At 40.9% G+C, this 14997-nt stretch overlaps 1 protein-coding gene across 1 annotated transcript in view; it reads left to right on the forward strand.

Moving 5' to 3' along the window:
- Positions 1-2259: 2259 nt before the first annotated feature.
- Positions 2260-14997, forward strand: part of RNF213 (ring finger protein 213) — a 125092-nt gene continuing 112354 nt past the window's right edge. The window contains exons 1-6 of the mRNA XM_087955966.1: positions 2260-2483; positions 3505-3652; positions 4729-4904; positions 5130-5261; positions 10040-10714; positions 12769-12956. Of these exons, the coding sequence (XP_087812092.1) occupies positions 4755-4904; positions 5130-5261; positions 10040-10714; positions 12769-12956 (1145 nt within the window). The 5' untranslated portion in view covers positions 2260-2483; positions 3505-3652; positions 4729-4754. The remainder of the gene's footprint in view (positions 2484-3504; positions 3653-4728; positions 4905-5129; positions 5262-10039; positions 10715-12768; positions 12957-14997) is intronic.

Consider the following 14997-nt stretch of genomic DNA (forward strand, 5'->3'; position numbering starts at 1 on the left):
GCTGTAGAAACTGACTCTGCCTACAACTATCCTTGGTATGAGAAAGGGAGCAAAGTTACACTTTCAAGGTTCAGTTACTACAGCCTACTATGTCAATAGAATTCCAATGTTTCTTGTGAAGTCTGACACACCTTGGCTGACATTAATTTGGAAAAACCATAGTGATCAGTAGCATTGCATCTGCTTTAAAGATGTGTGGATTTGGCTGGGGAATTCTGGGAGTTGAAGTCCACACACTTTAAAGTTGCTGAGGTTGAGAAACACTACTAGACTGTAAACTGAATTTAACCTTTGATCAAGAAACCTAATGTAATTATTGTTTTGCATACTGTTGCTTTCTGTGTTGATTATGCCCACTAGGTACAAAGATCTTGAGAGGGAGGGTAAAAGTGTTGTATGTCTTCATGCTCCCAAGATTGCAAAGAAGCAATAATCAAGTGAAAGATATTCTCATTTGGCATTAAAATCCATTTTTAATTGTTCTCCCAATTAGTTAATTTCATTTTCATTATTTGTTCTACTGCCCAGAAGTATGCATCTGATCTCCAGTTGTTTTCCTCCGTACAACAGTTTGACTCGCATTTAGTGAGCAAGCACATACAGGTAGTCCTTGACTTATGACCACAATTGGGACTGGAATCTTGATCACTGAATTGTTGAAACAAATATCCTTCTGGGTTCAGTTCCAAGTGGGGAAGAAAGACACTGGAAACATGGTGACTGCTTGGAAAGATGGTTTAATGGTAGACAGGATCACATGCCTTGGGTGAAGAAAAAAAAAAGCAGAGATGCTGAGAGTCCTTTGGTTTTATACCCTCTGTTGCTATTTGAATTTGAGCTTGTATTCTGATTGGTTGTCAGACTCCCATGAGGTCATGCAGGGGCAACTCTGTAAGCTGTCCTGAGTCCCAGGCTTGGTTGAGCCTTGCTGGGTGACAATGTAATGAAAGGGCTTTGGGCAATTCCTATTATGGCTCTACCTGGAGGAGGTAGATCTTTGTTATGTGGAATAGACTGGTCCAGGCCTTAACAGCTCATTAACAAAGGGGTGGGGGGCTGAGTTTCTGCCTCTTTGCGTTTCTACTTCTCTTTTAGGGGAAATATTCTGCCTTTTTTGTATATCCTAAAATATTTCATTTTTCTAGGAGAAGGGTGGGTTATAAAGTCCCCCCCCCCCCCCACCCCCCCCCCCCCCCCACAAAACCCCCCCCCCCCCCCCCCCCCCCCCCCCCCCCCCCCCCCCCAATAGAACAAAGCAGTCAATAAGTGAGATGCCCACGATTGCTTTGCTCAACGATGCCAATCCCAAATTGCGGTTGTTAAGCAATCTCCCATGTCATTAAGTTGGCAGAATGAAAGAACTGCCTGACAGATCCATGTGATAGGGGAAAGTCTCCACTGAGCTGCAGAAACAGAGCTTTGACCTCCAGGGTCTGAGCCCCGTTTCTGCAGCCTGGCAGATTTCTTTCCATGCACGCAAAATGCCTCCACCATGCTGCAGAAACAGAGTTCAGACCTCTGGGATTCCGTTCTCCTTCCCAGGCAACTTTTCCAATCAGCCCCCAGAAACAAAAAGGGGGACGTCTCAGCAGGAGGCAGCAGCTTGCAACCTTCCCATCTGGCTTCCCCATTGGCCTTGTTGGGGAAGCTGGCAGAGGAGATTGCAAATAGTGACCTCAGGGCAACTTGACAAATCAACCCTTCCTAAGGACAAACAAACACCCCAAATGTGATCATGTGACTGAAGTGTGACATTTCACAGGGGCCAGAAAGTCTTTGTGGGCCTTAAAGCACCCTTTTTTCAAGGCTGTCCTAATTCTGAGCAGTCATTAAACAACCGGTTGTAAGTCAAGGATTCTGTTATAAGCCTAGATATCTCGAAATGGAACAAAATCCGTACTGCAATCGGCTTCCCCGATCGATTCTTTGGCAATGGAGGAGTCTCAATTGTCTCTCTTATCAGTTGGATCGCTAGAGAAGTCAACCTCCATAATTCACTCACTTTTCCAGGGTGTGCGCTTCCCCACTTGCACCGTTGGGGCAAAAAGCGGTGGAAACATTTTTTTCAGCCGGCTGCCGGAGGGTGGGGGGAGGGAACAAATTCAGCCGGCTGAATCGAGTCCGGCCCGGCTGCTGGGCTTTCCCGCGGTCAGTGTGGACAACGCTCAAATCCCTCCTCCTCCTCCTCGCGAGCGCTTTCTGGAATTCCCCGCCTGCAAAACAGGCTTCGGTCCTACAGCAGCCTGCAAAGTAAATAGAGAGGCGGGGCGCCAGTGTGACGTTTGGAAAGCGATAGTTTGTGCATCCTCGAATAAAAGGGGGCCAGGCAGCGGCGGAAAACGAAACTTTGCCTGGGACTCTCTCTCTTCAAGGCGGGCTGCGTTTGCGGGTCGGAGAAGCAAGAGTTTCGCGGGAAAGCGGTTCTTTCACGGCGCGGCGCTGCTTCTCGGCCCCGCTGCCATTCGTTTTGGGTCTCGGCTGAGGTAAATCACGCGCTCCGGAGATGCGTCCCTGCAGATAATCCCGCTTGTTTTATAGGGTGAGCCCCATGAGCTCCTTTTTCCAGGCGAGGAGAGAGCTCGGCTTCAACAAGGACGGAGTTGTGACGCTCAATCTCTTCCGGTTGGGATGTGAAGCGTTTATTCGGGCTTATGGCGCCGGGAGGGGAGGGGAGGGGAGGGGGGGAGGGGCTGACTTTTTGTAACTCGTCGCCGTAGGTCGGGGATCTCGGTCCGTTGGTCGCTATGGGGAAAACGGACAGGCGGCTCTGCCTTGCACCGGAAAACGAGGGGCTGCGGCCGAAAGGGAAACACGGGGACCTTGTGGGATGGAATAACTTCCCAGGTTGGGGTTTGTGGTGGTTCTTTAGTGCCTTGCATTTGCAGCCTTCCTGGGTGCGGCGCCGGTGATCCGAAGGGTCTGTGAAGATGGCAAAGGGCTCGATCCGTCTCTATAGTTTCGTTTTTGGTGAAACGCTACTTATGCTATCTGCCCTCCCTCTTCTGGGATCTGGCCCGGTTATAAATTTACGCCCTAATGAGTGTCAGACAAGGAGTGTAATACAGTCGTAGGCGCTTCCTTTTCAAAACCGAAAGTGGTATTCCCACGCAACAACATATCTTATTCCGAAAAGCAAGCGTTTTCTTGGTTGCGACCCTTTGGGGAAAATGAGGGCTTAGGATCCGTGTGCAGGGAATCCTGAAAGGGGGGGTGGGGTTAAAAAGAGTGTAACCTGGGCTTCTGCAGCCTCTGCCCTTCCCTCGTTGGTGAGACTGGGCGCGGGTGGCTGGAGAGGAAAACGAAAGTAATCGACCCTCATTTGCATAGCGGGCGTTGATTGGTCGCTGCTGCCGCGGCGGCAGGGTTGCACCTATCGCGCAGTACCGAAAGCGTTTCCTTCTTCCGCTACTTTCTTTTTTTTGCCGCGGCTGCACAGCTATCCCGTCCTACTAGTATGAGTAATTCACCTCCCGTTTTTGTTTATATTTTCTTGCTTTCGGACAGGCTGTTAAAAACAAAACAAAACACCACAACCTCACCCTGGGTCGCCGATCACGCAAGAAGGGCATTAAATGCCCTAAATGTCACAACACTCAAAATGCATCCCGCCAGTCCTGTATAGAGCACTTGACTCCGCCTTGCAGTGTGCAAAGTAAGTTTGTCGCAGTCTCCGCCATGAAATCAGTCGATCAGGTGCAACTGTTTTTCAGTAAGATCTGGAACGGTAATTTAAAAAAATATATGAAAATATGGTGTGTAGAAAAAAATGACAAATGGAATTTCTTTAGGCTGTCTTAGTTTGCTCCCTGTCATGGCCTGAATATGGTAGAGCAGTGGTTCTCAACCTTTTCTTCACCACGGACCTCATTGAAATACTTTTCGTTGCCATGGACTCCCAAGATTTATCTCAAGATTTGAATCATTTCAATGAGTCTTCTTGGACCCCTTTGTGATGACATCATGCCCCAGTTGTCAACAGACCACAGGTTGAGAACGACTGTGTGGTAGAGTATCCTACCAGGATTGATTATTGTAAATATACCACTAATTTCACACTACATTTTAAAAAAACTTTTAATATAATAAAATTATGTATGTAGCCTTTCTCCTCCAATCTTCCTCTATTCCTTTTTTTAAAAATCTCATTTCAGAATAAAAGGTTGTTACTTACAGAACTGATTTCCTGTTACCTGGAGTATGTTAACTTAGAGTAGTGTACATGACATAGAATAATAATTTAGTTTATTGAATTATTCTCAGCTTGATATTTAATTCAACAAATCTTTTAAAGTCTCTTATGAAATTAATCTAAAAATCTCCCTTAAAATATGTACCAGCTATAGTAACAGTCCTGTAACGTTTATAGACTCATGGACATATTTAGTTATCTGTGTCCCAATTAATATGTTCCCATCCAATTGAGTGCTGCTACCAGAGAAATGGAGAGCATTTCTGATATGCATCCTATTAGATTATGTGCATTGTTGCTTTTAAATGAGAGAGGATCTGCATGCAATTCAATTTAAGCACTGAATGGTTGATGTTCCCTGTATTGCAGGCCTGAGAATGTAAATACACTTTGCAATAAAAAGGCCCGGTAGAAAACTTGTAGTTTCAGTACCTTAAGCAAATCGTTTCTCTTCCTTTGTTCCTGAGATTCACATTACAGCCTCTCAGTTGAGTTCAGATTGCCGGTTTAATTGACTTTCAAAAAGCATCATACTTTAGTTGCAGACAAGAGGGATACAGAAGAGATGGAACCTGAGGGAGAATTGAGGCCGGAGAGCTCACCTTTGTCGGGATCATTTGTGGATGAACAGCCATCAAGTGAACAAACACATGGGGCGTCTGAAGAATCTCCATCAGGAAGCTTTAAGAAGGTCACCTCAGCCTCTCAAAAGCGAGTAAGTAGAGTTAATGTATTTGGATACAAGTTGTGCTATGTCCAGAAAAGTTGTCGCTTTTTTCAGTAAGAGAATTTTCACTTATTCCCTCTTCCTATTCTTCTCCTGCTCCTTCGCTTTTGCTGCATTTACTTGTTTACCTGTTGATATATAACTGCATTAAAAGCTAACATTTGTATTTTGCTCCCAAATAAGTTCTCTGAAAGCAGGGCTGTTTTCCAACAGGCAATAAAAACTGTGAATGTTGATGACTGGAATATGTTGGATGAAAATGACAATCCTCCTTCCAGAAAAAAACAAAGGGAGAACCCATGCCTAAAGGAGGGCAATAATAAACTATGCCCAATTCCTCAGCAGGTAGTTTTTCTAGTGTGTGGTGTAATCTTATTGTCCTGAGTTGTTGCCTGCTCGGATGCAAGTCTAATTATTCTGAGATTTGGGACTTTGATGTTCTGAATAGGAATGTATGTTTTTGAAATAAAATTGAAAGTCAAAGTGATTCCCTCTAGGGGGATCTATTGATATAAAAAGTTGAAAAGAAGGACATTCTGGTGATGGAAATACAAATTTGACGCCAATAAAATCTGAAGGATATCCCTCCCTTTCCCAAGATCGAATCCAACATATAGAGGTACTCCTCGCTTTGCAACCGTTTGTTCAGCAACCATGCAAAATTATGATATTAAACAAAGGGATTTACAACTGGCGCTTGACGTTAATGGCCGTTAACAGTGCTGTTATGACCACATGGTTGTTGTCTCGGCTCTTGGCAACCCATTTGCATTTACGATGCATTGCCGGGCCCTCCATGATCATGTGATCACCATTTGCAGTTTTCCCCCCCCAGCTTCTTTAGAAAGTCAACAGGGAAGCCAACAGGGAAAATTGCAGGCTGCTGCTGCAGGACTCCCTTTGGCTCCTGGAGCCTGCCTGAAAAAGATCCATCAGGACCCATTTTGGGAATGATCTTTTCAGCCAACCTCTTCAAGAGCAGAAGGGCTGCCTGTCAGGTGACTTTGCCCCACCTCCAAGCAGCCCTCTCAAAAACATTGGCTGGAAAAGTCCATGACAAAAGCCAAGAGGGATTTTATCCTGGACCGCTTGTAGCATGGATGGGCCTTTTGAAGGTGGGCTTCAAGGGCCCCTGTGCTGAAATCCCCCTTAGCTTTTGCAACGTCTTGGAACTTTTCCAAGCAGCATCTTTGAGAATGATAGTCAAATGGATTTCCCCCTTCCATGGAACAGTGTCCCAAGCAGCTCTGCTATTCTTAAAGATGCTGGCTGATAAAAACTTTGTACTCTTCAGAAAGATCAATATTTCTGAAGGGTAAAAAAGACTTCTTCCAGCCCATCACTCTTTAGAACAGGGGTGTCAAACTCACATCACGGTGTCACGTGATGTATCGGGACTTTTTCCCGCTTCGCTAAACCGGGTGTGGGCCTGGCCAGCATGTGACACATCTGGCCGGGGGGTGTGTGGGGGGGCTGGGAGTTTTTTTGACAGCCCTGCTTTAGAAAGTTTGTGTTTGCTGGCTTTCCAGAGAAACGGAAAGTTCAGGATTCAAACTTCCTTTCTCTGGTCCAGCATGCCAGTTTCCCTCCCCACTTTATGCTAGAGTTTTTAGCACACGGATGGAAGGGGAGCCGGTGCTTCAGAACTTGAGTTTTGTGTCTCTGGCCTGGCATATGCCAGTTCTCTTTCGCAAGTGGAAAGGAAGGAAACGCCTGTGGTGGGCCCTAGAAACGAAGCTCAGATCTTTGGGATCCCAGCTTTGTTTCTGTGGTCCAATGCAGGAACTCCATTCTGTGCACAGGCAACTGTTTTAGCAGGCAGCTGTTTTTTTCCACTCAATTCATGACCTGTGGTCTCACTTAGCGACTGCACCTATGGGGGACAGAACAGTCACTGATCTGTCAACAATCATGAGCCCTTGCTTGAATGATTGCAGTCACTGATGGCCATAATGGGCAGGTACTATTACCAATCATAAATTGAGGTCTACCTGTACTTTTCTTACAGAGCACATTAAAATGAAAGTTGTGAGTCTCCATGATACGCTGTTAATTGGGCTAGATGTTAAGTGTCTATTTAAATAACATATTTTGGGTGTGTTGCTATAAAATCCATCTGCCTGAGCAGTTCAACTTGAACTCTTGTATTATTATCTGCCTGTTCTACTTAGAAAAATCCCAAATCCCAGACTTTACAGTATGTTTAAAAAATATACATCACCTCTTTTAGTACTTATTTTTTTTCTTGGCCTTTCTATATCCAGTAAGGAGTGGTTTTCATGTGATGTATCATACTAAAATGCGAGTATGTTTTATTACGTGTGAAACATTAATGCATTAACAGTTAAGTTTCTCTAACAGTTATACAAGCCATGGATAAAATAGTTATTCCTTTTCTTCCTTAAAGGGAAAGATACATGGTATTTTTTACCTTTCACAATATATTCTTTAAATATACAGGTAGTCCTTGACTTACAATGACCTACAATAAATGAACAACAGTTCACTTAGTGACTGTTCAAATTTACATCACTGAAGGAATTGATTTATTATTGTTTTTCACACTTATGATCATTACAGCATCCTCAAGGTCACAGGATTAAAATGCAGACATTTGGGAACTGACTCACATTTATGATGGTTGAAGTGTCCCTGGGTCATGTGATCACCTTTTGAGATTTTCTGACAAGCAGTCAATGGGGAAGCCAGATTCACTTAACCATGTTACAAATTTAACTAGTGATTCAATAGAAGTCAATAGAGTTGGAAATAACATTTCAGACAAATGGTTATCCAATCTCTTCTTAAAAGCTTCCAGTGTTGGAGCATTTACAACTTCATTTAACAACGGTGGCAAGAAAGGCCACAAAATGGGGCAAAACTCACTTAGCAACTCTGGTCGTAAGGCAAGGATTACCTGTATACTGTTCTTCAGTACTGAGAATTGCATGCCAGATGGATTCCATGAAACACTCCAATTCATTATCAACTAGAAAACATTCTGGGGCTCTGCTTTTTCCATTTTTTCTAAAAGTTGCCGAGCAGTTTCTGTTGTGTGGTGTTAGAGGCTTTTAATGGGCAACATGCACTAACCCTTGTATAGGCTTAATACATCTGTTTTGCTAGTCTATGTGAAATTGTTTTCCAGTCAAAATCTGTAATTTTGGATGCGTTGGTTCTCTCTTGCCTTTATATTTAAGCAGGTCACCTTTGCTTACAGTGAAAATGAAAATGGATTCACTGTATTGGGTATGTTTGGTTGCTGGAGAGAGAATCCAAGCAGCAAGTATAAGAAAAAATGGGAAACATTTAAGCGGATTTCTTTACCCAAAACAAAATAAATTGCAAAATCAGATTTCACAGTTTATATTGCTTTTTTTTTTAAGCAGCATTGAGTGTATTCTTTGGGTTTTGTTTTTTTACAATACTTGGTATTGTTGAGAGATACTTTTTTTGCTTAAAATAAAAATGACACACCACCACAAACGATACAATTCCTTAGATTTTTCTACATATGGAGGAAAACCTGAAGAATGTTAAAGAAAATATGTCCAATGTTCAAATTAAGAAGGTATTATGTAATCTCTTTCCATGGAAGACCTGCTGTTTTCATGGGAGGAAATCCAAACTGGTTAAAAATATGAATGAAAGGAATAATGAGAAAACAACAATCCAAGGAAAGATTTATTGTCTTGTGCTTTCACAGTAAGGTCAAAAGAAATCCGGTTATAGTTTTTATAATTCTTTACAATACAATGAAGAAGGGATTGCTATTGGACTTACCTTGAGCATTTTAATGTAGAATAACGTCATTAAATTTCTTATTTTCCCATTTTTACTGAGATATAGCTTCCATGAGGGCTTTAGTATTTCAATGATTTCAAATTATTATAAAGAAAGCATCAATTTTGGAGTCTTGCTGCTGGTTGAATTCAGAATATAAGCAATCAAATTAGAACGTTATTGCAGGTAGTCCTCAACTTACAATAGTTTTTTTAATGACTGAAGTTACAATGCCTTTGAAAAAAGTGACTTATGACTGGTTTTCATAGTTATGACTGTTTCAGCATCCCCATATTCATGTTATCAAAAGGTGGATGCTTGGCAACTGAAATGTATTTAAGATACTTGCGCTGTCCTGGGGTCACGTGATCACTAGTTGTAAACTTCCCACTAGTTTCCAACAAGCAAAGTCAATGAAGGAAGCCAACTTTGCTTAATGACTGCATGATTCACTTAATACATGTAGTGATTTGCTTAACAGCTGTGGCAAAAGCGGGGGTTGCAGTGGCTAAAGTGCTGGGTTTGTTGACCGGAAGGTCGGCAGTTTGAGACCCAAGTACTGCATGAGGGGGTGAGCTCCTGTTCTTGCCCCAGCTCCTGCCAAGCTAGCAGTTTGAAAGCATGCAAATGCAAGTAGATAAATAGGTACCACTTCAGTGGGAAGGTAACAGCATTCTATGCAACTCAGCATACATTCATGCTGGCCACACGACCATGGAAGCGTCTTTGGACAATGCTGGCTCCCTTGACTAGGAAACAGGGATGAACACTGCCCTCTACAGTTGGACATGGCTGGGCAGGGGAAACCTTTACCTTTATGGCAAAAGAAGTCGTAAAACCAGGCAAAATTCAGCTAAACAAGTGTCTCACTTAGCAATGGAAATTTTGGGCTCAGTTGTGGTCATAAGTTGAGGGCTACCTATAACTGGTTTTCTTTGTGCAGTCTTTTTAATCAATCTTTTCTTTTTCTCTGCTTCTTATTTCTTTCATTTTTCCTCCCAGTTCTTAGTTTTTCCTACTCTTTTTTTGCATGGCTTGCTTGGGATAGAATGCAGCTAAATGTTGTTTGTGACAAACTACTGTATAGGCAAACTAGCAAAGTTTGCAGTCATTTGAAGTATCACAGGAAGTGAGACAAGATTTGATACTCCAGTCCCTCTTTATTTTGATTTCAAAAGTCCAGTGTAAATATACAGCTAATATATGATGAAGTGCTGAAAATCTGGAGGTTTTTATTATATTTAATAAGAAAAGAATATATTTAGTTATTTGAATTATTTATAATGCACTAAAATCAGATTTTCTGTTCTAAGTACCCTGTTTTTCTTTCCACCTTGTAGAAGAACAGGAAAAGGAACAAGAAGAAGACTTCTCCAGATACACAAAGTTCCTTCTCAAGCTTAAGTTCAGCTCCATCCAGTCTTGATTGTTCACTTACCCCAGATGTGGCCGATGCGAGAATCCCAGTAGAAGAAAGTCAACACTCAGAAGCTAAGTCGATTGACTTAATGTCATTCACCGATGACAGTAGCGACCACATTAGAAATGCCTCCTTCCATGCAGATCAGGGCCAAGAATTTGTGAGCAGAGCAGAAATCCAGAATCAGTCAGAGCAAAATAAGAAAAATGATGCAGAAAGTCAACCTGCTGTTACTGCTGTCACGGGGGAGAAGATGGAGGAGGATAGTTCCAGAAAGGTTGATATAGTTGCTGAACAGATAGATCCTAGCAAGAAACAGTGTGCTATCAGTTCTGTTGGGCCTGGTCAATTTTCACAGAATACATCCAATATATCAGATGGAACTGTTATGCAACCTGTTTCTAAGGGACACACGGATAGCAGATCTTCAGATCTCAATGTTAATGTTACATCTACTGAGGAAAAAGGATCAGGATCAAGCATTGAACATCAAAACTGTGGAATGAAGAGATCTTTGCCTGAATCTGAAGTGAAAAATAGCAATTCAACAGAAGTTACAGAAGAGGCCAAACAACAGAGCAGTTCTGATTCAAAAGTAAATTCCTCAATTTATTTGTGGTAGTATATATCTAGGTCCCTTTTTTGTTATCTTAGTAATATTTGGGAATGACCGTGGAAGAGCCATGGCTAGGGGAATGGTTGGATAAGAGGCAGATGAGCCCGCAGAAGGAATGTGGGTGTGTGGCAAACGTCTCGGAAGGGACCCACCCTAGTTTCTTAGGTTGAAAAGGTAGCAGGGGAGAGAAATTTACTTTTAGGCTTGTAATATTATTAGAGTAAGCTTACAATAAAGTGGAATTCGTTCAACTGGGAATGCTTCCTGTCTGGATAGTTGGCCACCTTGAATTGTCTTTTTAGGAGGAAACCCTGAGCATAAACTAAATATAAATATAAAGCGCATAGAAGGTTATATTTTTGTGAAGCAATAAATGTATCTTGTCCCATAATTAAATTTTTGCTGTATCTCTAGGATTTGAAGCATTAGAATAGAACAGAATAGCAGAGTTGGAAGGGACCTTGGAGGTCTTCTAGTCCAACCCCCTGCCTAGGCAGGAAACCTTATACCACTTCAGAAAAAATTGTACATCCTTAGAGATAATTAGTTTTACAGGCCACCATATGAGAGGTGTGACAACTTGATGTCCACAGGTGGGATTATCCATGACACCCCCACAGAGCATCTGTGGATAAAAATTTTACTAGATTGCCAATTTTTATGAAGTATTTTTAAAAGTAATTTTGACACTTCAGCTATGAAGGATCCTTGCAGACCACCAGCATTTCCTAGGCTATTGTTTGGGAACCCTTGTTGCAGGGAATTCGATAGTTCTACAATAAAGGAAAGGAATGTAATATCTGAATACTTAACAGATCTAAATTTCCAAGTCTATTGAAATAAATTGCTTTTGATTTTAAATGCATACAGTATTTTATCTACACCCACAGTCTTAGCCTGCTAAATAGCATGTTGGAGAGTTATGTAGGCTGCTCCAGCAATTTTATCAGCAGCAGCTTGTGCTAGAGATCGGACTTAGAATCTTGTATAAAATATCATGAACCTTATTAACCTCCTAGGAATGATTCTCCTGAATATTTCTTGTTTTCGCATCAAAAGTTATAAGAACAGAATTGTGAACTTGGGAAGACTTGACTATTGTTTAGATTTCTACCTGGCTTATCTAAAGGTTGTCCAAAAGAAGAGAAAAAAAGGGAAGAGCCACTTTATGTTAATATGATGGGTGCAATTCCCTGTTATTCCTAGCATATTCCTGCAATTTATCTTATCTTCACATGGTTTTTTACTCTAGACTTCTCAACCTTGAAGACAGGCAGTTGTTTATTGATTAGAATGAATAGAATAGAATTCTTTATTGGCCAAGTGTGATTGGACACACAAGGAATTTGTCTTTGGTGCATATGCTCTCAGTGTACATAAAGAAAAAATAAAATACATTCATCAAGAATCATAAGATACAACACTTAGTGATAGTCATAGGTTACTAATAAGCAATCAAATCATACTAGGAAGCAAAACAATATAAATTGTAAAGATTTATACATTTACCACATGGTTATAGTCATAAGTGTGAACAGATAGGTACTAGGAAGGATTGTTAGCATAATTGATATCTACCCTGAGAAAGCCCAAACTTCAGTGCTGTGTGGTGAGAAATAGGAGCTATCAGTGACCGAGAATTAAACCTAGCAGTCTCTAGAAATAATGAAAAATGTCTACTAGAACTTCACATGCTGCAAATTGTTAACTTCATTTTTTCTACTCACTTAAATAGACCAAAGTCATGGACAAACATGTAGTGGTATACTGCATGTGTCAATGTTAATGTTCTTTGTTGCATAAGTTATATTTGATAATCTCTTGACAGGGAAATTTTTGTGTAAAGCAAGATCACCTTTCTGGCAACCAGATAGTAAACATCATAAAAATGAGCAATTCCTTTTAAAAAAAAAAAATCCTAAGTAATTGTGGCAAAGCAGATTAGCTAAAACCCTTCTAAGCTACTCATGGATTTATTTGCATAGACACTTTCTACTTCTTGCTTTTGTATATCTGATATGCCTTTATTACAGAAAGCAAAGCTAAATGTGGCCAAGCAGGAGAATATCTCTGAAAAGGGACAAAAAATATGCACTCCAGTGGAAGAGTCTGGGCAGGAAAGGGGAGATTCTGCTGATGCTGGAAATCAAAAGCCACAGACAAGAAACAAGAAGGCCAGTGCAGAAGAAAAAAACCGTGAAGTCTCTGCTGTCAAACAAAAGTATGGTCTGATTATTTGCCGCTGACATACTGTCCATGCAGACATATATAATATGTTGACATTTAATATAATGGTCTAATAATAGCTGTAACACAATTCCACAAAAGCCCGTTTTCTTTTTCATCCTTATCCAAATGAATTGGAAGTTTCAGATGCAGTAAAACTATAACATCATAATCCTTCCTTCATAGTCTTTTCTAATATGCAACAGTGGAATCTATATAGCTTCTAGCAGGCTTGATCAAAAGTATCTTCCTATTTGAAAGTAATTCCAGTATGCTTAACATTTATTTGATGGCTTAATTTTTATTTTTTTATTTTGTGTGTATGTGTAAATTTATAGTGCTTTTGATTATTCTTTCTCCCCTCCCATTATAAAGATATCATGAATGCTGTTAAACATCCGCGTCTATCTTCCTTTCTGATTTGAGCTTTTACTAGACACAGGTACACTCTTGACAGTATAGGTGAGGCTATTCTGGGGCAATTATCCCAAGGGGAAATATTGGTCTTTCTTAACCTGGTGTCTTCCAGAGGAGTTGGACTTCCAACCATGCTGGTCTGGGGTGGTAGCAGTTCAACACCTGGAAGACATAAAATAATTCCAGTAGGTACAAGGGATCATTTGATTATGTTTTCATTTGGAAACCCTGTTTGGGATTGCTTGCAAATGAAGTCCCATTTTCTTTTCATGGACATTCTGCTTCCAAATGCTTTGTTTTATTTGAAATCAGAAGCTGAATCAAACAGGGAATACGGCAGTACCATCTGATTTTTGAAGAAAGATGCTTTTATGCTGATAACTGAAATTTTAAAGTGCCGTCAATTGTATATGGCTTCAGACAGAATATTTTCTCCTGGTGATGGACTTGCACAAGTGTACTTACTGCTGGCAGTAGCCTCCAACATTTTCCTTTTTTCATTAAAAAGCTTTGTGTGGAAATAATAGATTCTTCTCCCCACAACTGAGAGCGAAAGGTCCACATGCAGCCCTGATTTGCACATCAGTTGTTCTCTTTCAGTGATGTACATGAGACTAAAATATCCTTTGAATCAAGCCAGCCTCTAGTGATCTTAGCAAAAAATACAAGAGTGACTCGCTGATTCCATTTTTTGTGTCAATTTTTTTGTATAACTTACAGTCCTGGGCAGGAGTGGGATACGACAGGGTTAAGTACTGGTTCGGGATTTACGAGCTTCCCTGCAGGCCTGTAAATCGTCATCAGCAGCTGCCTGCAGAGAAGCAGCCTTTGAAACAGCCCTCTTTTCCTGCTTTTTTAACTGCAGCTGTGCCTTGTTTGGCAGCTGAAGTTGAAAAATCAGGAAATAAAGATCAGGTAAGAGCCCGGGTGGGCAAAAACCTCAGCAGACATAGAACCGGTTCTATGTCTACTGTTCTACAGAGATGGACAGAACAGGTAGAAACCCACCCCTGGTCCTGGGATTGCCTCGTAGTGTCCCATTCAAATTCTAAGTAGGACTAAGGCTACTTTGGGACAAGATACAATGATCACTGATTTCTTTTTAAAATGTCAGAAATGTTTATTTGTACATTTTGAGTTGTTTACTTGAGTTGTCTTACTTTAACAGATGCAAATAAGTGAGATGAGCAAATTTTCATTTTTCATTTCTTGCATAATAATTCTGCACACTAATAGTTGTCCTATAATTATGCACACGTAGTCTGCTAAGAAAGACAAAACCTCATTTTTTCTTTCTTAAATATTCAGGTTTGAGATTCATTAACTGTTTGGATTGACTGAGAGCACTGTAGTTGTTCAATAAGAAAATTAATCCTCCAAAATACAATTTGCCTAATAATTGTGCCCATAGTTTATTAAGAGCTAGGTGCATGCTAAAAATTATTTTATGAACATCAGTGTTGGAGAGCTCACAATGGCTATCACTATCAAGCTACTGCTTCTTTAATTTGTATTTAGCTAGTGTGTTTATTTTACTATATTTTCAGTAGCAGTTCTGAAAATTTGTGCACCCTTTGAAAAAGTGTTCCATTTGAGGTATATATGTGTAATTTAAATCA

Source organism: Notechis scutatus, chromosome 2, assembly GCF_049901735.1.
Source record: "Notechis scutatus isolate UNSWTSFEM ecotype Mainland chromosome 2, rNotScu1.2, whole genome shotgun sequence".
Classification (NCBI taxonomy): Eukaryota; Metazoa; Chordata; class Lepidosauria; order Squamata; family Elapidae; genus Notechis; species Notechis scutatus.